We start from the raw sequence: 25549 nt of genomic DNA, 5'->3' as shown, positions 1-25549 counted from the left end.
AAGTGCTCAGCATATGTGGGAACCCCTTCAAGACTGTTGGAAAAACATTCCAGGTTAAGCTAGTTGAGAGAATGCCAAGAGTATGTAAAGCTGTCATCAAGGGTGGTTACTTTGAAGATTCTAAAAATGAAAATGTATTTGGACTTTTTTGGTTACTCCATGATTCCATAGATGTTATTTCATAGTTTTGATGTCTTCACTATTATTTTACAATGTAACTTGCAAATAAAGTGTTGGGTGGATTATTCATAATTTCAATATCTTTATTTTCATTTAATAAACAATAAAACATTTTTTTTTAAATCTCAGCTCTATTTGAAAGGAATTTCACATAATTTCTGTTTTTAAACCCATTCACGACAAGCGGTTCTTGAACACGTCCCTAAAATGTCAACGTCCCAGCCCTGTTTCCATGGTAACAAAACTTTGGGCACAGTCTGTTGGGCACAGTCGGACGTTTGTCTTGTCACTCGTTGCAAGCTAGCTCTAAACCTATACTCGGTTTTCTCCGCGCTCTTTGCCAGTGTCCAGATTTGCAACCGCTGTATAGCTGGAGATGTAAGTAATGTTTTGCAATGATTCCTGAACATCACATCGCCTTGCTAGTTACCCACACTTACATCCATGTGCTTAAACGAACACCTATACTGTTCGCTTGCTTTGAACTAGCTAATGCTAGCTGGCAACGCCTTATTGCTAAGCTAACGGTAGCTAACTGACTAGCCATTTGGCCAGCAGTGTTGGCAAGGATGACAATGTGCTGCGTTCTTTTTCCATCAGAAAGACAACATTAGACATGGACACTGACACAGATCACCAACAAAACAACGATGGCAAGTAACTTACAGAGGGTCTTCAAATGTGCAAAGTTGACCAGCATTTATTTTTATTAATTAACTGTTACCGTTATACTAACGTTAGCTGTGAAGGCCCAGTACTATTTGGCTAGCTACATCTCAAATGCTAAACGAGCATCTCTAAAAATGTACCAGATGAATGTGTTAGTTGAAGTGCCTAGCGAGCTTGAAGCGAGGCATATTATTGTGTTTGTGTTTTTAGACGTTAACAATGGTGATGATTGTTCAACAAAAGCTGCCCCGACCTCCCAGATTCCTGGGCTGTCTGAAGATGCTAACAATGGTCCTGAGGAGAGGAGTAAAGGGCGCCGTACGGGAGTTAATGAGTCCGATTCTGCTTATACTAAACTGGCTAAACAAGGAGGACAGAGGGGTAAAAATGATATTCTGTTTTAAAAGGGACTCATTAACGATCTATCCTTTCATCTGTGGAAATAAAGTCAGATAACGTTATATCTAGCTATCTGTGTAAATAGGAAAATGACACACCCATCCAGATAATTGGAAGGATTGCCACGCGAGACTACTAACGTTAGCTAGCGAGCTAACTAGCAAATAGCTAGTAGACAAAATGGATAGCCAAGTTCTTCTCATCATTTACAGGTTTATTGTGGCATGAGGAGACCAACTTGGACACCAAACCTAACTCTGCATCATCTTACAAGCCTCCTAACTGGTTCTCTGGTTCTCCAAAAGCTAAAGAGCAAGCAAGGTAAAGGCAAATTAAAATGAGAGAAATGACTGTGGAATAAAAAAAAAATGTCTTTGTGTTAGCTAGTAATTTTATGGCTACTTGGCTAGGCCAAGTTGGATTGTTTGCATTAAACATGCAAATTACATATTTGTTTGTGGATGTATGGCATGTACCCTATTGTAAAACAGGGGTGTGTTCAGTTTATTACACGTTTTGCTACGTTGCGTGATGGTTTGTACCGAATAACACGTTTCCCTCACAGTGCACTTTCCTTCAACAGCCTTTGTATGTTTGCTCCCTTTTGGTGGTTGTGGCGAAGTGTGGTCGGATCAATATGGGTGTGGTCACCATTTGAAAACTCATGCAGCACACTGTAGTGTATACACGATCACCCTCTGGGCCACCATTATCATCACAACATTCTTCAACTGGTCATTCAGAACAGCACCGTCCCCGTTGTATCAAACATTGCACACCGTTGAGTCCTGCTGAACGCAGCCCTGTTATACCAGATAAGTCTACTAGTAAAATGGGTTATTTGTCCATTTTTCTTTCTTCCAGCCCAACTGAGAGTTTCCAAAACTACATGTCAACTAATGCTCCTTTTGGGAGTGATAATAAGTCAACTTGGGAAAGGGACTTTGATGACAAAGAGAAGGTGAAGGGAGAAATCCTTGCAATTTCCTAAAACAACTGTAACAATATTACACCCTCCCTATTGTGCCACTAAATTGAGTTTATAGTTATGTGTTTCAAGTACATTATGCAGACAGACCTGTTTAGATCTAGATTTACTGATCTATATCAGACATTGACTTTTTTTGTCAGCATTATATCACCTGCCTAGTATCATGAAAAGCCTAATGTTTTTGGTGCAGTAAAATAGTATTAGCTAACAAGGAATAGAGTTCTCAAACTTAACACCTACCGTATCCTGAGAACCTGTAACCAACCACTTAACCACCATCTTTGGCTATGTCCACCATTGTTGGTGAAATGTATTTGGTTAGCATCAAATTGTCACTGACGTTTATCATATTTAAATGATTCTAAATGTATAAGATTCCTCTCTTGCAGTTGCATGGATAGAGTAGAAAGTGACCTAGTATGTCCAATAGAGGCCGACGTTGCCAACTGAAATAGGGGGTTTCATCTCTTGTTCAATACATCTTTCATCTCTGTTCAATCCTGGTGTGATTCCAGATGATAAATGACTATTCAAGACACCTTGTTTTTATTGTCAGATATCTCCCAACAGCCAAATGGAGAAGTTGTCCTTAGCATCAGGAAAGAACGAAGAGGCAGCAGGCAATTTCAAGAAAACGTGAGTACGCCCTTTGAAATACTTGCACCAGATATCCACAAGATGGCAATGTTCTATTTTTCATGCACAGCAGTTGTGCCTCCAGACAGCTTGTGCAACTTGACAATATGTCACTTTATTATAGGCTCAAAAGCTCAGTCATATACATTCAAATAATTTATGTCAAATAGAAAGGGATTTCAAACACATTACTTCAGTATGTAATTCCTATTGATTGTTAATGAGAGGGGATTATTTACACTGTGAGAATACAATGAATGATATACAGTGCCTTCGGAAAGTATTCAGACCCCTTGACTTTTTCCACATTTTGTTACGTTACAGCCTTATTCTAACATTTTATTAAATAGTTATTTTCCTTCAATCTACACACAATACCCCTTAATGACAAAGAAAAAACAGTTTTTTTGCAAATGTGTTAAAAATGCTAAACTGAAAAATCACATTTACATAAGTATTCAGACCCAGACCCAGAACTTTGTTGAAGCACCTTTGGCAGTGATAACAGCCTTGAGTCTTCTTGGGTATGACACTACAAGCTTGGCACACCTGTATTTGGGGAGTTTCTTCTCTGCAGATCCTCTCAAGCTCTGTCCGGTTGGATGGGGAGTGTTGTTGCACAGCTATTTTCAGGTCTCTCCAGAGATGTTCGATCGGGTTCAGGTCCGGGCTCTGACTGGGCCACTCAAGGGCATTGAGATTTGTCGCGAAGCCACTCCTACGTTGTCTTGTCTGTGTGCTTAGGGTCAAGGTCCTGTTGGAATGTGAACCTTCGCCCCCAGTTGGTGGTCCTGAGCACTCTGGAGCAGGTTTTCATCAAGGATCTCTCTGTACTTTCCTCTGTTCATCTTTGCCCCGATCCTGACTAGTCTCCCAGTCATCTTAGGGATGGTGCCAGGTTTCCTCCAGACGTGAGGCTTTCAGGCCAAAGAGTTCAATCTTGGTTTTGTCAATCCAGATAATCTTGTTTCTCATGGTCTTGAGTGTCTGTAGGTGCCTTTTGGCAAACTCCAAGCGGGCTGTCATGTGCCTTTCTACTGAGGAGTGCTCACTCTACCATAAAGGCCTGATTGATAGAGTGCTGCAGAGATTGTCCGTCTGGAAGGTTCTCCCATCTCCACAGAGGAATTCTGGAGCTCTGTCAGAGTGACCATTGGGTTCTTGGTCACCTCCCTGACCCAATAACTTTCTCCCCCGATTGCTCAGTTTGGCCAGGCGGTCTGCTCTAGGAAGAATTTTGTTGGTTCCAAACTTCTTCCATTTAAGAATGATGGAGGCCACTGTGTTATTGGGGACCTTCAATGCTGCAGAAATGATTTGGTACCCTTCCCCAGATCTGTGCCTCGACACAATCCTGTCTTGGAGGTCTGTGGACAATTCCTTTGCCCTCATGGCTTGGTTTTTGCTCTGATGTGCTCTGTCAACTGTGGAACCTTTTTTAGACAGGGGTGTGCCTTTCCAAATCATGGCCAATCAATTGAATTTACCACAGGTGGACTCCCGGTTGTAGAAACATCTCAAGGATGATCAATAGAAACAGGATGGTCAAGTGGTCTGAATATTTTCTGAATGCACTGTATAATATTCTAAATATTAAACAGAATTGTATTAAAAATGACAGAATTACTATTACAGACATTTTGCCAAAATGACAGAACTTTTTTTTACTGTCTTTTGGATATGACTTCAGGACCCATCCCACTTGAATTGCAGTTCCACTATTGCACAATGTTTCTGTTTGGCAACAAAAGCATTTGATCAGTTTTCTAAGGACAAATTCTTGGAAAATGTGATATTTAAAAATAAATGTATAAAAAAAAGTTGAATATCATGTGTGTGTGGGGTTATTGTCTTGCTGGAATATCCACTTGCGGCCAAGTTTGTATCCTGGCAGAGGCAACCAGATTTTTGGGCAAAATGTCCTTGTACTGGTTAAAGTTCATAATGACGTTGACCTTAACAAGGGCCACAGGACTAGTGGAAGCAAAAATGCCCCATAACAAGATCCCCCACCATATTTTACAGTAGGTAAGGGAGTCTTTTCTGCTTATGCGTTCTCACACAAGGGCTCAGATAACTCTCTGAATGCGGAACGAGGGAGAGCTCGGTTTTATTGTTTTGAAAGTGTATTGAAAGTCTTAGTTATTGGATCCTGCGATGCAGTTGGCATCAGTTTCTGGGACTGCTAGTCTCTGTCCAGTGATCCTGCCAACCAAGGACTGGTCTAACGAGCTATTTGGCGTAGCAGTTAGCCTAGCTGCTAGCTGGATTTTCTTGAGGGCTTGAATGCAGCTCGCAATGCGTTTAGCCATTGTGGCTGGGGCCATGGATTGTCCTGGGTTTGTGGCTGTCTAGATCCCTGCTGTTTTGTTTTCAATCTTCCCTGTGACCTGCCCTGTCTGGAACTGTGAGGAGTAACTGCGTATCCTACATTTCTAGCTGCCATGACAAAGACCAAAGCCAGTGGGAGTACCGTTAAGGACAGTGGTATCTCTCTATCACGTGAATGAAAGCGTTCTACAAGCAGTTGTTACAACAGTTTGCAGTTCTCCCAGGGTCAGCTTGATGAGTTGAAACAGGAAAACGGCAAGATGACAGCAATCAGTAAGTCATTGAGAGAGGACATCAGTTCTGTGTGTGAATCCATGATAACAATGACAGATACATTTCGAGGGACAATCAAGGCGGAACAACATGGTTGTGGATGGAATTGCAGAATCTCCACATGAGACCTGGACAGAGTCTGAGGACCAAGTGAGGGAAATGATCTCTGAGAAATTCAAGATGGACCCCAGAAAGATTGAGGTGGAGCGCGCCCACATGACTGGAAAACCCACCACCGGCCCAGGTGACAGGCCCAGGCTTATAGTGGTCAAGTCCCTGAGGTTCTGTTCTGGAAAGAGCCAATGACTTGAGAGGACCAAACATCTTCCTCAATGAGGACTATCCTGAATCTGTATGCCAGAAGAGGAAATAACTTATTCCAGCCATGAAAGCTGCCAGAGCGTGTGGGGACATTGCTTACATCTGCTATGACAGGCTCATTGTCCACCCTCCCCCCCCCCCCCCCCTCCCAGAAGCCTGGAAGGGATGCTTGAGCCAAGCCTATGGGTTCGTAACTTCAACCCCGCAACACACACATTGATTAATTGACTGCTTAATATGTATATATATTTTTTTATCTAGCTTTGTTTGCTCTTTTCAGTATTATGTATATCTCTGATAAGCTACCCAGGAGCTGAAAATAGCCCATATTTATAGATAGTAGCCTTAGAAATAAGGTTCATGAAATCAACTTGCTAACATCAGATAACATTCATATATTAGCCATTTCTGAGACCCACTTAGGTAAGTAATTTGATGATACAGCAGTAGCAATACAAGGATATATAGAAGAGACAGAAATGCTTATGGGAGAGGTGTCGCTGTATATATTCAGAGCCATATCCCTATAATGCTTAGGGAAGATCTTATGTCAAGTGTTATTGAAGTGTTGTGGTTGCAGGTGCACATCTAAAGCCTTTTCGTTTGGGGTGTTGCTATAGGCCACCAAGTGCATTATTTAGTCAGTATCTAAATAATGTGTGAAATGCTTGATAGTATATGTGATTTTAAACAGAGGTCTACTTTCTTGGGTACTTGAATATTGACTGTTTTTCATCAATCTGCCCGCTCAAGAGGAAGCTTCTCGCTGTAACCAGTGCCTGTAATTTTATTTTATTTTTATTTTACCTTTATTTAACCAGGCAAGTCAGTTAAGAACACATTCTTATTTTCAATGACGGCCTGGGAACAGTGGGTTAACTGCCTGTTCAGGGGCAGAACGACAGATTTGTACCTTGTCAGCTCGGGGGTTTGAACTCGCAACCTTCCGGTTACTAGTCCAACGCTCTAACCACTAGGCTACCCTGCCGTAATCTGGTTCAGGTTATTAATCAACCTACCAGGGTGTTTACAAACACAACAGGAACAAGATCATCCACATTTTTACTAATATTGTAGAACTTTGGATGCAGTGATCACAATATAGTGGCTACATCCAGGAAAGCCAGTTCCAAAAGCTGGGCCTATAAGTGTATAAGAGATCATACAAAAGATTTTGCTGTGACTCTTATGTAGATGTTAAAAATATTTGTTGGTCTGATGTGAACAAGGCAGTTAACCCACTGTTCCTAGGCCGTCATTGTAAATAAGAATTTGTTCTGAACTGACTTTCCTAGTTAAATAAATCAAATGTGATTAATAAGGAGCATCCAGACGCTGCACTTGATTAATTTATGAAATTGCTTCTTCCAATTATTGATAAACATGCACCTGTTAAGAAACTGACTGTTAGAACTGTAACGGCTCCATGGATTGATGAGGAATTGAAAAACTGTATGGTTGAAGAGAAGTCTGGCTGCACATCTGACTTACTACAAATTGAGAAATGATGTAACTAAACTCAACATAAAGAAGAAACTGTTATGAAGCCAAGATCAATGATGTAAAAAAACAACAACTTTGGAGTACTTTAAATTAAATTATGGCCAGAAATACATTCACCTCCATCTTTCATCAAATCAGATGGCTTATTCATCACCACCATTTGATGTTGGCAATTATTTTAATGATTACTTCATTGGCAAAGGGGGCACATTTAGACAGGAAATGCAAACGATGACAATGAGCCATCGTATTCATGCATAAAAAAAATAAATAATAATAATAATGAAAGAAAAGCATTGCAAGTTTGAGTTTTACAAAGTTGGTGTGGGAGAGGTGGAAAAATTGTTATCGATCAATAATGACACCTCTTGGCATTCACAACTTAGGAGTGGCTATAGTCAGCTACCATCCCCATTAGCTTTCCATCTATCTGTCATATCTTTAGTCTGAGCCAAGAGGAAAGTCTGTTTTCAGGCCTGGAGGGAAGCCAAAGTAATTCCGCTACCCAAGAGTGTTAAACCGGCCTTTACTGGTTCTAACAGCAGACCTATAAGCTTGCTGCCAGCTCTTAGCAAACTATTGGATTTTGTTGTTGACCAAATACAATGATATTTCTCTGTAAACAAATTCAGACCAACAGACCTTCAACATGCATATAAAGAAGGGCATCAACATGTACTACACTGACACAAATGACTGATGATTGGTTGAAATAAATTGATAATAAGAAAATTGTGGGATCTGTACTGTTAGATTTCAGTACAGCCTTTGATATTATTGACAATAACCTGTTGTTATGGCTTTTCAACCTCTGCCATATTGTGGATTCAGAGCTATCCATCTAATAGAACTCAAAGGGTTTTCTTTAATGGAAGCTTCTCTAATGTAAAACATGCGCATCAGCAACCACAGCTTATGAAGTCACTGAAACCCTTAACAAAGAATTGCAGTCTGTTTTGGAATGGGTGGCCAGTAATAAACTGGTCCTGAACATCTCTAAAACTAAGAGCATTGTATTTGGTACATACCATTCACTAAGTTCTAGACCTCAGCTGGATCTGGTAATGAATGGTGTGGCTGTTGAACAAGTTGAGGAGACTAAATTATTTTGGCATTACCTTAGATTGTAAACTGTCATGGTCAAAACATATTCAATGTGTGTAAATATTGGGAGAGGTCTGTCGGTAGTAGATTTTTTGACACCACATTCCAAAAAGCAAGTTCTACAGGCTCTAGTTGTGTCTTATCTTGATTATTGTCCAGTCATGTGGTTGAGTGCTGCAAGGAAAGACATAGTTAAGCTGGCCCAGAACAGAGCGGCACGTCTTTCTCCTCATTGTAATCAGAGAGCTGGTATAAATACTATGCATGCCAGTCTCTCTTGGCTAAGAGTTGAGGAGAGACTGACTGCATCACTTTTTATAAGAAACAATTGTGTTGAAAATCCCATTGTTTTCATAGTCCACTTACACACAGCTCTGACACACACACCCCACCAGACAGTCCTCAAATCCAGAACAATTATTGCATGAAACTCCGTTCTATCTCAAATTGCTCAAATAAACAGCAAACCTGTTGTTGTTTTTTTAAACAACAGATAAAGCAACACCCTCATGCCACAACGCCTCTCCCCTATTTGACCTGGATAGTTTGTGTGTAGATATTGATACGCCTCTCCTTAACATTTTTTTTAATGTAGTTCTGTTCTTGTCTATTAATGTTCTGTATTATGTCATGTTTTGTGTGGCCCCAAGGAAGAGTAGCTGCTGCTTTTTCAACAGCTAATTGGGATACTAATACAATACCAATTTCGACGCCAAACCCACTACTGGTGTGTATGGCCAAAGAGCTCTATTTTCATGCAGTCTGACCATAGCATCAATTCCAATCCAAGTGCCAATGCCGTTTAACAAACTCCAGGCATTTACATTTGCTGGATGACATGAAAATAGAGCTCTTTAGCCACGCACACCAGTGGTGGGTTTGGCATCGAAATGAGAATGAATGAGCAGAAAATAATCCCATACCTACTCTAAATTATGGTGGTGGACCTTTGACCTTATGTGGCTATTTATATTACTTGTTAAACCAAATCTGTTTCGCTGAATTATTGGGCCTTATTAGTATCAAATAATGTCATTTTTAATTTACGTGAATTATTTTATACAGTCATCTTTGCTGATCTTTTTCAAGGGTGTCAATACTTCAGGATCCCACTGACAGTGTGCGTACAGATTGTTTTATGAGAACAATTTGTGGAGAATTTCAGTAACAGCTAGGTGTGTGGGGGGGGGGAGCCACACAGAGGAGATGCATGTCTCGTCATTGGCTAGTCTAAGACCTCCCCTGTAAAATTAGACGTATTGTATTCCTTCATGGAAGCAAATGGGTGAAGAGAGATGTGCATGTTATGTGGTAAATGTGAAAGTAGACTGCAATATGTGAAAAGTTGGTTCATTTTTACCAAGCACAACTGTTTTTATGAGTGTTAATTAAAGCTACACTCCTGGTGTATTTGTGTTTCAGCCCAGCAGCCCAACTACCAATTGATGGGGCTGAAGAAAAGTAACTATTTTAACATTTACAGACCACTTTTGCATGCAATTCAATGATATCATCAAAATAGTTTTTACCATTTCTGAAGCTACACATTGTTAACGAAGTCACTTGTTTAAAAACATTGGAGCAAACATTAGATGTCGAGTTATGAATGGTTAAGACTGTTTTTCTCACAAGCTCATGAGGCAAGTTATGTTATTACGTTATTCAAGAATCAGTAGGTATAAGCCTCTCATATCATTCATTTTGGTGACTTAAATTGGCTACAAATATCCCAGATTGCACCATTTTAAATCTGTAAGCTTCTGGAGTAACAATGTGCTGACAATATTCACTGTGGTAGTCTTGGACTTGGCTTCCGTAGTTCTCATACAATATTGCACTACCCAAAACTTCTCCCCCAGACTTTTTAAAGAATGGATAAGGCCCATGTGATGTTCGCTAATGCATAGAGTTAAAAGACGCATCTTTGTATCGGCCCCATTATGGCATCTGTGACGGCACGGGTAGCACCATTAAGGCTATTTTGAAGTAGTCAATTTTCTTCTTTTGTGTTTTGAAAAAAATAGAACGCTAATATAGGTGCTTTTACCGCCAAGATTGCTGGCGTCCTGACCCAAATCTTGTCATTGATTTATTGTGGCCACTAAGATGGTGTTGATATAGCTTAAAGAAATGTACAAACCATAGTTAACCCATTTTGAAGAAGTAGATGATTATTGGTTGATCGCACCCACCCATGCGAATCCCCACTCAGTTGACTGCTTAAAAATGGTGGAAGGCCTCAATGGCAATGTCCATACAAAAACAAGTTTATATCCATGATGAGTCCTCTAACTCTGTGGGCCAATGCCTACGTGCCTGGCTGCAATGCTGCTCAAAGAGTACAGATGTCCTCACTCGTCGTTCCACTCAGTTAGCTTTATGAACCAATACATCAACAAACAGCTCGCTAGCTTCAAATAGTATTACTCCACAATGCAAGTCATTGTACAAATGTTTCTTTTTACATTTGGCACCTGTCAGTGACCTGTGGCGACCTGTCACACATTGCATTTTTTATTTAACTAGGCAAGTCCGTTAAGAACATTCTTATTTACAATGACAGCCTACATGAACCAGAGATGTCTCTTCTAAGCATAAGGCATGACATCAGAGACAGCAAATAGCCACGGCTACACGGTCTGTCCATTCTTAGAACCATAATGAATAACAGAACATGTTAAAATTGGAAGATATAGTTGACCAATTGCCAGGGTATAAAAACATTTATTTAATTATTAGCTTGACTGTGTCTCAGAGGTAAGTGTTTTCAGTCCAAACTCAATGTTTGCTGTTGATTTACTCCCCTTCACCGTGTCAATATTACCATCAGCTGACCGATTCTCCCACTGTTTTATGATTTTTGTGAAGTTTTATGGTTGTTGTGAGCCCTCGACTAAATCTAAATGCTCAATTATTTTCATGTTTTGTTTCCACATTTTGTTTAGAACACATTTTGCCCCGCCGCCACGCTGTGATTAAAATGCTTGCCTTTTGGTTTTGCAGATCTCAGAATTCGAACCCTGTCAACATGGGTACGCTCTTGAGCTTCGGCTATTTAGAGGACAAGAAAGGGGCACCCAATATGCATTCATCAAGTAAGTAGCTGTTAGTGACTGTGGTTTGATGTTCCAACTTCAAGATCATTTGAATTCAATTGGCAATTTTGTCTCATTGCTCAGAAGCACATTGACTAACTAATGAAATATTGAATGAATATGAAGTTTATGAGACAATAAATAATGTACAGATCTACAGAATTGATACAAGGGGCACCAAAGTAGAGTTGCGAAATTACAATGCATGAACCATTCAGACATGATGATATGCCTGTCGACATCAGTCGGGAACATTTTAATCCTGACTTGCATTATTAATGCATTGTTGTCAGTGATCCTGTGATGGGACGGCAAATCTAAATGTGTGAGGACACACACACACACACACATACATACATACATACATACACACACACACACACACACACACACACACACACACACACACACACACACACAAATTAACCTGTGTGTATCCCTGCAGATTCCAAGGAGTAGAAAGGAGCAAAGGCAGTTGAGGACGACTGACTCCTCAATGTTCACCTCCACAACGTTCCTTCACCGGGGTTTGCCTGTTCAAAACCGCATATACTATAGGTCAATTAAAGCAGTTAATTTTGGTTAGAGTTTTAGCACTCTTGTTATTCCACCTCTGTGTGTGCTCGTTCCAAGAAGTATACACAATTGCAAAACTAGATTCTACGTTAGTTTGCGCTCACAGACCCGTTCTGTGCCTGAAGTTGTTGCTAATGAACTGCATTTGCACTGTAACACTAACTTAATGTACTAGCCCGAGCTATGCTCTTGTTTGTCTGTTGTAGTAGATTTTTTTTGAATGATGGTTTGCTTTTTAAAAGGTGTCTGTGGCTTAGAGGGGCTCCTCTAAAAATGCCTGCTGTTTTGAAGTGTCTTTGTTTTGTGCCTCTGTGGTTGCTATAAAGATTTCTGTTGAAAAATAAATGTGTTGTGCATAGGAACTCTGGACGTGTCCTCATTCTCTTTATGTGCTCAATGAAGCACTCGTCGCCATTTTGAAATGGCATCTAGACATGTATTTGTTGACTCCTGTGGTCTCCACGAATTGATCCTCTTTACCACCATCATCATAGTAGAAGTTCTATGGATGTAATTGACACAGGATACAAAGTGAATATGAAATATAATCCTCCCCGTAACGCTGAAATGAATGACTAGGATATGAGGCATATCAGAAAAAAAGTGGTTAACATAATGTCAATGTATTTTATTGATATACACACACGTAGTCAAATATTTGTACACGCTCAATTGCTTTCGAACCTGAATGTCATGAGATGCCCAGGATTCTGAAAATTACATAATCGTCTTAGCTCATATTTGAAAACTTGTCAGGACATAGAGATGTGTGTTTATGTAACTTGAGTCCACCTGGCAATTTATTTGCATGGCCATTTGTATTTTACACAATGGAAGTAATTCATTGTTAAAAATGAATAAATAAATAAAAACAATTATATAAACTGTGTCTAGTCAAGCTCTTTGGATCTGAGCCAAGTATTTGTAGCGTCTGTCAAAGCATTTGTTTTAGATCAGTTAGAGACCAGACAGTCACTACTCCTCCCTCACTAACCAATCATTCCTGAGAGGTCACAGGGCAAAGCTATATCAGCCCCAGAATCAGAGACGCCACTTTTATTTCCTTCGAGCTGAACACGTGTCAAGAGTATTTGGAAACTGCTACACAGCACAACAGCGAATATCACCTGTTTTCTTTTTCTGTCTAGCCTGAAAGGTATGTATTGCACTTGTGGCTGTAGCTAATATTGTGGCTCTTAAGTATTTTGTTTGTAATATTGTGTTATATAGTTGATAGCAATTTTTTTTTTTTTTTTTAGTATATCTACAGTGTCATCTATTTTACTCAACTGTATGGGGACTGTCTCGGACCATTCTGAATATAGCGAGTGAGTATTTTTATTTTGCTTTGAGGTTTCCTTACACCACTAGTTCTTGTTCTGCATTAGAGAGACTTTTATTATGACGCTTTCATGTGCTCGCTCTTATGTCAATGTTTTTACAGACCGGAGGTCCTTTTCAAGAACCCACAGATCCATGTTAAAAACCCCCACTTGGATACAATGGAAGAGGACATTCTCTATCACTTCAACCTGGGGACCAAGACCCACAACCTACCTGAGATGTTTGGAGACGTCAAGGTTTGTGGAAGTTGCCCAGACAAAATACTTGAAATATCTGATTTCAAAAAGCTACTCTCAAAGACAGTTGTCTTTTATGTCTCCCCCATTGCAGTTTGTGTGCGTCGGCGGGAGTGCCAATCGGATGAAGTCCTTTGCTCAGTTCATTCACCAGGAGCTGGCCTTGCCCGGAAACATGGATAATGTCACAGATATCTGTGAAGGAACCGACCGCTACTCCATGTACAAAGTGGGACCCGTACTTTCTATCAGTGTAAGTATTGCACAATGGATACATCTCCTTCACAAGATAATGGTCTGACTTGACTTTCGATATTAAGACTTTAAGACAACTTGATAAGTGAAAATGATTTATGTAAGCCAGTGACTGACACCTGAAATGATGTAATATTATTATCAGATGTTTGGTGTATTGCTGTGTCTTGTAATAATAATAACAATAATTGATTGGGTTTATATAGTGCTTTTCCACCTTGGTGCTCAAAGCGCTTTACAATAGTAAGGGGGAATTCACCTCTACCACCACCAATGTGTGGCACCTACTTTAATGATGCACGGCAGCCATTTTTGTGCCAGAACGCAGCTAGCATAGTGGAGAGGTGAGGAGTTATTTATTTATATATACAGTATATCACAAAAGTGAGTACACCCCTCACATTTTTGTAAATATTTGAGTATATCTTTTCATGTGACAACACTGAAGAAATGACACTTTGCTACAATGTAAAGTAGTGTACAGCTTGTATAACATTGTAAATTTGCTATAACAGTGTACATTTGCTGTCCCCTCAATATAACTCAACACACAGCCATTAATGTCTAAACCACTGGCAACAAAAGTGAGTACGCCCCTAAGTGAAAATGTCCAAATTGGGCCCAATTAGCCATTTTCCCTCCCCGGTGTCATGTGAGTCGTTAGTGTTACAAGGTCTCGTGTTAATGGGGAGCAGGTGTGTTAAATTTGGTGTCATCGCTCTCACACTCCCTCATACTGACTGGTCACTGGAAGTTCAACATGGCACCTCATGGCAAAGAACTCTCTGAGGATTTGGGGTCACTTAGAAATGTTGTTGTTTTTGTCCATTATAATAACATCAAATTGATCAGAAATACAGTGTAGACATTGTTAATGTTGTAAATGACTATTGTAGCTGGAAATGGCACATTTTTTATGGAATATCTACATAGGCGTACAGAGGCCCATTATCAGCAACCATCACTCCTGTGTTCCAATGGCACGTTGTGTTAGCTAATCCAAGTTTATCATTTTAAAAGGCTAATTGATCATTAGAAAACCTTTTTGCAATTATGTTTGCACAGCTGAAAACTGTTGTCCTGATTGAAGAACCAATAAAACGGTCCTTCTTTAGACTAGTTGAGTATCTGGAACATCAGCATTTGTGGGTTCGATTACAGGCTCAAAATGGCCAGAAACAAAGACCTTTCTTCTGAAACTCGTCAGTCTATTCTTGTTCTGAGAAATGAAGGCTATTCCATGTGAGAAATTAACAAGAAACTCAAGATAGATCTCGTACAACGCTGTGTACTACTCCCTTCACAGAACAGCGCAAACTAGATATTTTTGTCAGATGTTACTATGGAATACTGAAGTATAATTACAAGCGTTTCATAAGTGTCAAAGGCTTTTATTGACAGTTACGTGAAGTTGATGCAAATAGTCAATATTTGCAGTGTTGACCCTTCTTTTTCAAGACCTCTGCAATCCACCTTGGCATGCTATCAATTAACTTATGATAGCTGATGGTAGCCCATTCTTGCATAATCAATGCTTGGAGTTTGTCAGAATTTGTGGGTGTTTTGTTTGTCCAGCCGCCTCTTGAGGATTGACCACAGGTTCTCAACGGGATTAAGGTCTAGGGAGTTTCCAGGCCATGGACCCAAAATATCGATGTTTTGTTCCCCGAGCCACTTAGTTATCACTTTTGCCTTATGGCAAGGTGCTCCATCATGCTGGAAAAGGCATTGTTCATCACCAAACTGTTCCTGGATGGTTGGGAGAAGTTGCTCTCGGAGGATGTGTTGGTACCATTCTTTATTCGTGGCTGTGTTCTTAGGCAAAATTGGGAGTAAGCCCACTCCCTTGGCAGAGAAGCAACCCCACACATGAATGGTCTCAGGGTGCTTTACTGTTGGCATGACACAGGACTGATGGTAGCGCTCACCTTGTCTTCTCCGGACAAGCTTTTTTCCGGATGCCCCAAACAATCGAAAAGGGGATTCATCAGAGAAAATGACTTTACCCCAGTCCTCAGCAGTCCAATCCCTGTACCTTTTGCAGAATATCAGTCTGTCCCTGATGTTTTTCCTGGAGAAGAGGCTTCTTTGCTGCCCTTCTTGACACCAGGCCATCCTCCAAAACTCTTCGCCTCACTCTGCGTGCAGATACACTCACACCTGCCTGCTGCCATTCCTGAGCAAGATCTGTACTGGTGATGCCCCGATCCCGCAGCTGAATCAACTTTAGGGGACGGTCCTGGTGCTTGCTGGAGTTTCTTGGGTGCCCTGAAGCCTTCTTCACAACACACGCTCTCCTTGAAGTACTTGATGATCCGATAAATGATTGCACCTAAATCAATCTTACTGGCAGCAATATCCTTGCCTGTGAAGCCCTCTTTGTGCAAAGCAATGATGACGGCATGTGTTTCCTTGCAGATAACCATGGTTGACAAAGGAAGAACAATGATTCCAAGCATCACCCTCCTTTTGAAGCTTCCAGTCTGTTATTCAAACTCGATCAGCATGACAGAGTGATCTCCAGCCTTGTCCTCATCAACACTCACACCTGTGTTAACGAGAGAATCACTGACATGATGTCAGTGTCCTTTTGTGGCAGGGCTGAAATGCAGTGGAAATGTTTTTGGGGGATTCAGTTCATTTGCATGGCAAAGAGGGACTTTGCAATTAATTGCAATTCATCTGATCACTCTTCATAACATTCTGGAGTATATGCAAATTGCCATTATACAAACTGAGGCAGCAGACTTTGTGAAAATTAATATTTGTGTCATTCTCAAAACTTTTGGCCACGACTGTACAGAGGCCCATGGGCCCTTCACTGCCCTGGTGGCCATGGGATCTCCTTAGACCAGCAGCCTGGTCTCATAGACTAGACTATTGTGTACGATATGTTACGTTTGGTATGGTTACATAAGACAGACGGTTACATAAGGCAAAAACAAATGTAGGTGGTTGGTCAGGGTGGATGGGTGAGCATATAACACGAACGTCTAGCAACCCTAAGGTTGCAATTTCGAATCTCACAACGGACAACTATAGCATTTTAGCTAATTAGCATATTTTCAACTACTTTCTACGTTTTTTAGCAACTATTTAGCATGTTAGCTAACCCTTCCCCTAACCTTAACCCTTGTAGCTAAGCATAACCCCTAGCCAGCTAGCCCCATAGCTAGAATTCATAACATTCCATACGTTTCACAAATAATTTCACAAATAGCAAATTGAACTCATATAGTACGAATTGTAATTCGTAACATATAATACGAAATGGGTGATGGACATCCACAAATTAATACATATCATACCAAATGGTGTCTGGGATTTACGTACAGAATAACACAAAATGCTCTGAGACCAAGTTGAGATCAGAGGGAAGAGTGCCTGCCAACCCGAGTTGCTTCAAACTGGGCAGCTGTATCATGGTGTCGCCGGCAGTAGTTAACGTGACCAAATGTTTTCCTCCAATATTTTATTCCATGGATCATGGCAGCTTTCATGAATTATTTTGTACAAAATTTGGTAACCATCTGGATGTCACCGTGATACCATCTACACATTGGGGGGAGCATGCACGGCGACTCAGTGTTTCACAACACCAAGTACTACTTTCCCGCAGTTCCGTTAACGTTAGTAAAGATTGTTAACCTCACCCCTCTGTCTCTGCAGCATGGTATGGGCGTCCCCTCCATCTCCATCATGCTCCATGAGCTCATCAAACTGCTGCATCATGCCCGCTGCATCGACTTCATCCTCTTCCGCATTGGCACCTCCGGTGGAGTCGGTCAGAGCGTACTCCCCCCCCCCCCCCCTTTCCATTCTTCTTTTGGATGTTAACACACATTTGTACATGTTGATATAGTCGGGTAACACAGCTCTCTAAATCATGTCACTGGTGACCCATTACAGGTCTGGAAGCAGGAACAGTAGTGGTCACAGACAAGGCGGTGGACTGCTTCTTCCGCGCCCAGTTTGAGCAGGTGGTTCTAGGTAAGGTGGTCACCAGGAGCACAGAGCTGGATGTGGGCGTATCCAAGGAGCTGCTGCAGTGCTCGTCCGAGTTAGACGACGTGCCAACCGTCATCGGAAACACCATGTGCACCAGTGACTTCTACGAAGGTAACCACGTCCCCCACCGCTGTACACTCAGCCACTCAGAAGCCCTGAGTTAAAGCTACAGTCTGAGTTTTTTTTTTTTTTTTTCTTCGAATGGTTAGACTGACCCTTTATCTTAGGATGTACAGTACATTCCCAATGCTGCCTACTAGCCTTCTGGCTTTGATCTAACTCAGCCTGTGTTCTGTTGTGGTCCACCAGGTCAGGGTCGGCTTGATGGAGCTCTCTGCTCCTTCTCCACTGAGGACAAGCGGGAGTACTTAAGGAAAGCCTATAACACAGGAGTCAGGAATATTGAGATGGAGTCCACCGTCTTCGCAGCCATGTGTCGTGCCTGTGCCATCAAAGGTGTTGTTCAAAATAAATCCGTCTCCAATGTCACTAACTTTCTTTGACAGGAAAAATTCAGTAATCAATTTTAATGACCTCATCATGTAAAAATAAAGTGTTTTTACATTTTGTAACGGATGTAACCTTTCTCTCCCCAGCGGCTGTCGTCTGTGTGACTTTGTTGAACCGTTTCGATGGGGATCAGATCTCCACCCCTCATGATGTGCTAGTGGAGTACCAACAGAGACCTCAGGTTCTGGTGGCCCACTTCATCAAGAAACGCCTGGGCCTCGTCGTCTAAAGCTCCCTCCGATCACATCTGCTGCCCATGAACTGCACATAGCTACAGCCTCGACTGTTACGTGGACATACACGGAGTGTACAAAACATTAGGAACTCCTTCCTATTGAGTTTCACCCCTTTTGCCCCTGACTGAAGTGGATTTAACAGGTGACATCAATAAGGGATCATAGCTTTCACCTGATCAGACTGTCATGGAAAGAGCAGGTGTTCTTAATGTTTTGTACACTCAGTGTATGTATACAGTCATGTTGATATGTTAAGATATTATTTAAAGTGTTCTAAAAGTACATGAAGATTTGACAGATGTGTTGTATCGTGTATGATTTGTTAAATGAAGCTCAAAGAGTGGGCTCGTACGCAATTGTGTGGTATATTTGTAATGGTATTGCAGTTGAAGTCGGAAGTTTACATACACCGATTTTGGAGCAGTGGCTTCTTCCTTGTTTCTTCCTTGCTGAGTTTATACTTGTGTACTATTGTTTGTACAGATGAACATGGTACCTTCAGGCATTTGGAAATTGCTCCCAAGGATGAACCAGACTTGTGGAGGTCTACAATTTATTTTCTGAGGTCTTGGCTGATTTTCTTTTGATTTTCCCATGATGTCAAGCAAAGAGGCACTGAGTTTGAAGGTAGGCCTTGAAATACATCCACAGGTACACCTCCAATTGACTCAAAGGATGTCATTAGCCTATCAGAAGCTTCTAAAGCCATGACATAATTTTCTGGAGTTTTCCAAGCTGTTTAAAGGCACAGTCAACTTAGTGTATGTAAACTTCTGACCCACTGGAATTGTGATACAGTGAATTATAAATTAAATAATCTGTATGTAAACAATTGTTGAAAAAATTACCTGTGTCATGCACAAAGTAGATGTCTTAACCGACTTGCCAAAGCTATAGTTTGTTAACAAGAAATGTGTGGAGTGGTTGAAAAACGAGTTTTAATAACTCCAACCTAAGTGTATGTAAACTTCCGACTTCAACTGTATATATTGTGTTGCTCTTGACTACCTTGACTGTGTAGATGAAATTGTTGGTTTCTCTGTAACTACACGGAACAGAAATATAAACGCAACCTGTAAAGATCCCAGAAATGATCTATATGCACAAAAAGCTTATTTCTCTAATTTTTTTTGTCACAAATTTGATTACTTCCCTGTTAGTGAGCATTTCTCCTTTGCCAAGATAATCCATCCAGCCAACTGATGCGGCATTTCAAGAAGCTGAATGAACAGCATAGGTGCACCTTGTGCTGGGGACAATAAAAGCCCACTAAAATGTGCAGTTTTGTCACACAACACAATGCCACAGATATCGCACGTTTTGAGGGAGCGTGCAATTGGCATGCTGACTGCAGGAATGTCAGCCAGAGCTATTGCCACAATTAAATGTTTTATCTACCATATACCGCCTCCAATGTCAGTATGTTCAACCGGCCTCAACCGCAGGCCACATGTATGGCATTGTGTGGGTGAATGGTTTGCTGATGTCAGCGTTGTGAACAGAGTGCCCCATGGTGGGGATATGTTATCGGCAGGTATAAACTACGGACAATGAACACAATTGCATTTTATCGATGGCAATTTGAATGGACAGAGATACCATGATGAGATCCTGAGGTCCATTGTCGTGCCATTTATCTGCCGCCATCACCTCATGTTTCAGCATGATAATGCACAGCCCCATGTTGCAAGGATCTGTACACAATTCCTGGGTCTGAAAATGTCCCAGTTCTTCCATGGCCTACGTCCTCACCAGATATGTCACCCGTTGAGCATGTTTGGAATGCTCAGGATTGACGTGTACGACAGCGTGTTCCAGTTCCCGCCAATTTCCAGCATCTTTGCACAGCCATTGAAGAGGAGTGGGACAACATTCCACAGGCCGCAATCAGAAGCCTGATCAACTATGCGAAGGAAATGTGTCGCGCTGCATGAGAGAAATGGTGGTCACACGAGATACTGACTGGTTTTCTGATTAACACCCCTACCTTTTTTTCTAAGGTATCTGTGACCAACAGATGCATATCTGTATTCCCAGTCACGGGAAATCCATAGATTTGGGCCTAATGAATTTATTTCAATTGACTGATTTAGTTACAGGAATTGTAACTCAGTAAAATCTTTGAAATTGTTGCATGTTGCGTTTCTCATTTTGTTCAGTATACCCGATGACATTAAGTCCTATGCCTTTTTAAAAATGTAATAAGGATTTAGAGAAAGATGCTCTCTTCTGACTGTAATTTAATCAAATGGCTCATGGCTCAGGAGTTAGGCACTGGCGTAGCGGAACTATAAATAGAAATTGAAATGCATCTCTGACTTCATTGTACCTGACATTTTTAAATCCGGAATAAATTCAGTTCAGGCCTGGCTGATATGGGTCCACATCCTCTTATTCAACATGGATTATTAAGAAATGACTAGCTTCAAAATGGAGATGAGACACTAAAGGATTGCAAAAATAGGCCAGCAATATTTATCTGAACTTTGCACTGACACGTAGCCCAATCAGCTTATGGTTATAACATCCATGTACACTGAGTGTACAAAACATTAAGAACAGCTTCCTAATATTGTTTTGCACCCCCTTTTGCCCTCAGAACAGCCTCAATTCGTCAGGTCATGGACTACAATGTGTCGAAAGCGTTCCACAGGGGATGCTGGCCCTTGTTGACTCCCAATGCGTCCCACAGTGGTGTCAAGTTACCTGGATATCATTTCAAATCAAATTGTATTTGTCACATGCGCCGAATACAACGGGTGTTGACCTTACAGTTGGGGATGCAGGAAATATCGGTGAGCATATCGGAATTGGACAATATTATCTAAAAATGCCAACATCGGCATCGTCCCGATGCCTAGTTTAATGCCGATGTGCAAATCCGATGTCAAAGCTGAAGTGCATACCTATACAAGTGCGTAGAGGATGTAATGACGGCACGAAAAATACAGCGCCACACAGAACAAAAGCAGAAAAATACTAAGCACATACTTCCAAGTCGAGCAGTCATTTGAAAGAGTAAGAACATTTCAGAGGCAAAATCCAATAACGGCAAGATAATGGAATTCTTTGCCCTTGACAATCAACCGTCCTCCGTCGTGGATGATGTTGGCTTTTGCCGACTGGTCGAGCCCCGGTACACACTATTTTTCAGATGTTGCCCTACCGGAGTTGCACAGAACTGTTGAAACGTACATCTATGATCCACTTGCTATGGGCGTCACTGCTATTAGCTTCACGACTGACATCTGGACCAGCGATGTCAGCCCCATGGGCATGCTGAGTCTGACAGCACAGTGGGTCGATGAGGATTTCTTACTGAGCAAAGCCGTATTGCTCAAGAATGTTCTGGTTCTCATACCGCTGCTGCCATTTCAATGGCATTTGAGAACATGTTTGAAACTTGGAAACATGAACACACTCCTAGCGCCATTCGAACAACTGCTGGATGGAAAGGTGGAAACGAACACAGTGACAGTGCGCACCGAGGAAGAGAGGCCATGGACAGACAGCTGAAACTTCACTGCTTGACATGTATGATGAAATCCTGGTTGAGAATGAAACGACTGAACAAATTAACAACGAAACAGCACAGCCAGTAAGTGAAAGAAAGAGGTTTTGATTGTTTTACTGGTAATGGGAACATCAAATCAAATTGTATTTGTCACATACACATGGTTAGCAGATGTTAATGCGAGTGTAGCGAAATGCTTGTGCTTCTAGTTCCGACAGTGCAGTAATATCTAACAATAATGTCTAACAGTAATATCTATCAAGTAATCTAACAATTCCCCAACAACTACCTAATACACACAAATCTAAAGGGGTGAATGAGAACATGTACATGTAAGTATATGGATGAGTGATGTTGAAGGTGCAATAGATGGTATAAAATACAGTGTATACATGTGATATGAGTAATGTAAGATGGAGACTTTTATCTCCCTCACCAACTTCAAACATCTGCTATCCGAGCAGCTAACCGATCGCTGCAGCTGTACATAGTCTATTGGTAAATAGCCCACCCATTTTCACCTACCTCATCCCCATACTGTTTTTATTTATTTATTTTTATTTTTCTGCTCTTTTGCACACCAATCTCTACCTGTACATAACCATCTGATCATTTATCACTCCAGTGTTAATCTGCATAATTGTAATTATTTGCCTACCTTCTCATGCCTTTTGCACACAATGTATATATAGACTCCCCTTTTTTCTACTGTGTTATTGACTTGTTAATTGTTTACTCCATGTGTAACTCTGTGTTGTCTGTTCACACTGCTATGCCTTATCTTGGCCAGGTCGCAGTTGCAAATGAGAACTTGTTCTCAACTAGCCTACCTGGTTAAATAAAGGTGAAATAAATAAAAAATAAAAAAAAAGATATGTAAACATTATTCAAGGGGCATTATTTAGAGTGTAAACTGATATTTGAAAATAAAAGAAACCTTAACTTGACAACAAATTAGATATTGGCAAAACAAACTAACAGTTAAAACTAAGTAAATATAAATAAACATATCTAGTATTGGCACAATGAAAGTGACTAGTGATCCATTTATTAAAGTGGCCAGTGATTGGGTTTCAATGTAGGCAGCAGCCTCTCTGAGTTAGTGATTGCTGTTCAGCAGTCTGATGGCCTTGAGATAGAGGCTGTTTTTCAGTCTCTCAGTCCCAGCTTTGATGCACTTGTACTGACCACGCCTTCTGGATGGTAGCGGTGTGAACAGGCAATGGCTCGGGTGGTTGATGTCCTTGATGATCTTTTTGGCCTTCCTGTGACATCGAGTGCTGTAGGTGTCATGGATGGCAGGTAGTTTGCCCCCGGTGATGCATTGTGCAGACCGCACCACCCTCTGGAGAGCCTTGCGGTTGAGGGCGGTGCAGTTACCGTAGCAGCCTGTGATACAGCCTGACAGGATGTTCTTGATTGTGCATCTGTAAAAGTTTGTCAGGTTTTTGGGTGGCAAGTACAATTTCTTCAGCCTCCTGAAGTTGAAGAGGCACTGTTGCGCCTTCTTCACCACACTGTCTGTGTGAGTGGACCATTTCAGTTTGTCAGTGATGTGTACGCCGAGGAACTTAAAACTTTCCACCTTCTCCACTGCTGTCCCTTCGATGTGGATGGGGGGTGCTCTGCTTTTTCCTGATGTCCATGATCATCTCCTTTGATTTGTTGATGTTGAGTGAGAGGTTTTTTTCCTGAAACCACACTCCGAGTGCCCTCACCTCCTCTCTGTAGGCTGTCTCATTGTTGTTGGTAATCAAGCCCACTACTGTTGTGTTGTCTGCAAACATGATGATTGAGTTGGAGGTGTGCATGGCTACGCAGTCGTGGGTGAACAAGGAGTACATGAGGGGGCTGAGCACGCACCCTTGTGGGGCCCCAGTGTTGAGGGTCAGCGAAGTGGAGATGTTGTTTCCTACCTTCACCACCTGGGGGCGGCCCGTCAGAAAGTCCAGGACCCAATTGCACAGGGCAGGGTTGAGACCCAGGGCCTCCAGCTTGATGATGAGCTTGGAGGGTACTATGGTGTTGAATGCTGAGCTGTAATCAATGAACAGCATTCTTACATAGTTTTTCCTTTTGGACATATGGGTTAGGGCAGTGTGCAGTGTGATGGCGATTGCATAGTCTGTGGACTTGTTGGGACGGTACGCAAACTGAAGTGGGTCTAGGGTGGCCGGTAAGGTGGAGGAGTTATGATCCTTGACTAGTCAGTCTTTCAAAGCACTTCATGATGACAGAAGTGAGTGGTACCGGCATTAGTCATTTAGTTCAGTTATCTTTACCATCTCGGGTACAGGAGCAATGGTAGCCATCTTGAAGCATGTGGGGACAACAGACTGGGATAGGGAGCGATTGAAAATGTCAAGGACTCGGCTAGGGATGCCGTCTGGCCACCAGCCTTGCGAGAGTTAACACGTTTAAATGTTTTACTCACGTCAGCCATGGAGAAGGAGAGGGTGGTGGCGCAGTCCTTGTTAGCGGGACTCGACTGTGTCACTGTATTATCCTCAAATCGGGCAAAGAAGGTGTTTAGTTTGTCTGGAAGCGTGACGTCGTTGTCCGTGACGTGACTGGATTTATTTTTGTAGCCCATGATTTCCTGTAGATCCTGTCACATGTCTCGTGTCTGAGCCGTTGAATTGCGACTCCACCTTGACCCTGTACTGGAATTTTGCTTGTTTGATTGCCTTGCGGAGGGAATAGCTACACTGTTTATATTCAGACATATTCCCAGACCTCTTTCCATGGTTAAATGTGGTGGATTGCACTTTCAGTTTTGCGCGAATGCTGCCATCCATCCACGGTTTCTGGTTAGGGTAGGGTTTAATAGTTACAGTGGGTACAACATCTCCAACGCACTTCTTTATAAACGCACTCACGAGTCAGCGTATAGGTCAATGTTGTTCTCTGAGGCTGACCAGAACATATTCCAGTCCGCGTATTCAAAACAATCTTGAAGCCTGGCTTCCGATTGATCGGACCAGCGTTGAATGGTTCTCGTCACCGGTACATCCTGTTTGAGTTTAATGCCTATAAGACGAAAGGAGCCAGATGGCGTTGTGGTCGGATTTGCCGACCATACGTAAATGCCAACAAAATAACTTTTTGGTCAGTGTGATGTATGGTGTGGTGTGTGTATGTGTAACCTTTATTTAACTAGGCAAGTCAGTTAAGAACAAATTCTTATTTACAATGACGGCCTACCCCGGCCAAACCCAGGCGACGCTGGGCCAATTGTGCGCCGCCCTATGGGACTCCCAATCACAGCCGGATGTGATACAGCCTGGATTCAAACCAGGTATGGTAGTGACGCCTCTTGCACTGAGATGCAGTGCCTCAGACTTCTGTGTGTGTGTGTGTGTGTGTGT

The 25549-nt window shown here is 41.7% G+C and overlaps 2 protein-coding genes across 8 annotated transcripts; both read left to right on the top strand.

Moving 5' to 3' along the window:
* Positions 1-468: 468 nt before the first annotated feature.
* On the top strand, positions 469-12440 carry LOC110501517 (uncharacterized protein C7orf57). 6 transcript variants are annotated; one of them, XM_090215679.1, is made up of 9 exons: positions 469-558; positions 781-833; positions 1110-1230; positions 1461-1569; positions 2113-2209; positions 2796-2875; positions 9830-9868; positions 11411-11502; positions 11948-12440. In XM_090215679.1, exons 2-9 carry the CDS (start codon positions 831-833, stop codon positions 11959-11961), a joined length of 555 nt encoding a protein of 184 aa, XP_090071805.1. In that variant the 5' UTR covers positions 469-558; positions 781-830; the 3' UTR covers positions 11962-12440. The 6 variants fall into 6 exon arrangements, with proteins under 6 accessions (XP_090071805.1, XP_036814783.1, XP_021434830.1 ...); XM_036958888.2 differs by having other exon boundaries at positions 1093-1230; XM_021579155.3 differs by having other exon boundaries at positions 1060-1230.
* Positions 12441-13093: 653 nt separating this feature from the next.
* On the top strand, positions 13094-20067 carry LOC110501516 (uridine phosphorylase 2). Of its 2 annotated transcripts, none has more exons than XM_021579154.3 (8): positions 13094-13234; positions 13349-13406; positions 13523-13658; positions 13753-13911; positions 17583-17697; positions 17823-18032; positions 18231-18377; positions 18518-20067. In XM_021579154.3, the coding sequence occupies exons 2-8, from the start codon at positions 13372-13374 to the stop codon at positions 18658-18660; spliced, it is 945 nt and encodes a 314-aa protein (XP_021434829.1). In that variant the 5' UTR covers positions 13094-13234; positions 13349-13371; the 3' UTR covers positions 18661-20067. The 2 variants fall into 2 exon arrangements, with proteins under 2 accessions (XP_021434829.1, XP_021434828.1); XM_021579153.3 differs by having other exon boundaries at positions 13096-13234; positions 13338-13406.
* Positions 20068-25549: the final 5482 nt, after the last annotated feature.

Source organism: Oncorhynchus mykiss, chromosome 22, assembly GCF_057628025.1.
Source record: "Oncorhynchus mykiss isolate SJ-2025 chromosome 22, ASM5762802v1, whole genome shotgun sequence".
Taxonomy (NCBI): Eukaryota; Metazoa; Chordata; class Actinopteri; order Salmoniformes; family Salmonidae; genus Oncorhynchus; species Oncorhynchus mykiss.
Note: the sequence above shows the minus strand (reverse complement) of the source record. Positions and strands in the feature narration are given on the sequence as shown.